Source organism: Nestor notabilis, unplaced genomic scaffold (genome assembly GCF_000696875.1).
Source record: "Nestor notabilis isolate BGI_N333 unplaced genomic scaffold, ASM69687v1 scaffold2926, whole genome shotgun sequence".
NCBI classification, from domain to species: Eukaryota; Metazoa; Chordata; class Aves; order Psittaciformes; family Psittacidae; genus Nestor; species Nestor notabilis.
The window spans coordinates 428-2,081 of NW_009931301.1; the positions used below are offsets into that span (position 1 = coordinate 428).

Genomic DNA, 1,654 nt, shown 5'->3' on the forward strand with positions numbered 1-1,654 from the left:
GTGTGTTGTTTGTTGTCTCTGATTACTGTGGGGGGGGGGGGTGGAGAGAAAAGATTAATATAAAAAGATGAATACTGATTGATCAAAACTGCATCTGAAGAGGAGCGGTTTTGTTCAGAATCAGAAAAGTCCTCATTTTCATCTCGAGCATAATAAAGCATCTGAAATAAAAGCGCCTAAAAAAAAATTAAATCCAATGCTTATGAACAGGAGGGAAAGCTTTTTTATTATACCTCTATCTTAGCTGGTACGCCTCGCTTTGCCTTTTCAGGCCGGAGACCTTTGAATCTCCCAACAAAACCAGCCACTATTGATCCACTTTACACATTTGAGTTGATAAATCTAATCCCAGCAATCACTGGCTGAAAGGGGGGTGCTTAGTTAAGCCTAAAGCTCCTTTTCACAGCCCCAGGTTTATGAGTGCCCACCAGAAGGGCAGGGAGGGGGCAATGGGAAGCTGGCCCTGCTCTGCTCAGTGCTGTGCATCCCCCTTCTTTCAGCAGCTGCCTCCACCGTGGTCCCCATCCCTGGCACCTTCTCCTGGCCGCTGGCCGCCCGCGGTAAACCCCGCCGGGGCATGCTACGTCGTGCTGTCTTCTCCGACGTGCAGCGCAAGGCACTGGAGAAGATGTTCCAGAAGCAGAAGTACATCAGCAAACCCGACAGGAAGAAGCTGGCAGCCAAGCTGGGCCTCAAGGACTCACAGGTAAGGGGGGCTCTAAGTGGGGAGCTGGATTCCCCACCCCAGGGATCAGCCTGGGAGAAGGGATTGGGAGCAGGGAGAACTGTCCATGACCAGGAGAAAGCCCAAAGCAAGTTACAGAGCCATGAGCATCAACAGAGCCAAAAAACCTGCAAGGTTCCCAGCTGGCTGACTAGGACAGGACAGACCACACCACAATACTGTTACTCACCCTGACCAATCTCCTAGGGTTAGGATCTGTCATTCCTGTTAGCTTCAGTATGGGCATGAGCAGAGTATTGAGGGGGCAACCAAAGACCTTTTCTGGATCCTGTTTCTCTGAACTGTTTCATTTCTGTGTCACTTCACCCCCCAGGTGAAGATCTGGTTCCAGAACAGGAGGATGAAGTGGAGGAACTCCAAAGAAAGAGAGCTCCTCTCTTCTGGTGGCTGCAGAGAACAGACCCTTCCTACCAAGTTCAACCCTCACCCAGACCTCAGTGACGTAGGCAAGAAATGTTCAGGAGAGGAGGAAGAGGAGGAAGAAGTTCCCCCTGTGTGCCCACCCAGCCCCCAGCATCCCTTAAGCTACCACCAGTCCCCAGAACATTTACACTTGAGGGACAGACTGGACTCCCAGATGTCTCCTTCTCCATCCCATTCTAGCAGCCCCAGCAAACCTTCAGACTTCTCAGACTCAGAGGAGGAGGATGATGAAGGGGAAGAGGAAGAAGAGGAGATAACAGTCTCTTAAATCACCTGCTTGCCCCTCACCATCACATGGGGACATTGCAAAGATTTAAATAAAACGAAGTGCTATAAATTGAAGAGGTGATGTCCCACCCAAACGTCCACATGCTTCACCAGTGCAGGTTCTTTATCACATAGCTGCAAGACTGCCTACTCATGGGTATTCCTTAGTCTTTGCCCCATGTGGAGGTTATCATATTCACAGCATCTGCTACCATTTTC

At 50.1% G+C, this 1,654-nt stretch overlaps 1 protein-coding gene across 1 annotated transcript; it reads left to right on the forward strand.

Annotated features, from left to right (window-relative positions):
• Positions 1-406: 406 nt before the first annotated feature.
• On the forward strand, positions 407-1,436 carry LOC104406733 (homeobox protein DBX1-like; the record flags this gene model as incomplete). Its single annotated transcript, XM_010015820.1, has 2 exons — positions 407-706; positions 1,059-1,436. Coding segments are annotated over 2 exons (678 nt in total), but the record flags the coding sequence as incomplete, so codon positions are not given.
• Between the last annotated feature and the right edge of the window lie 218 nt (positions 1,437-1,654).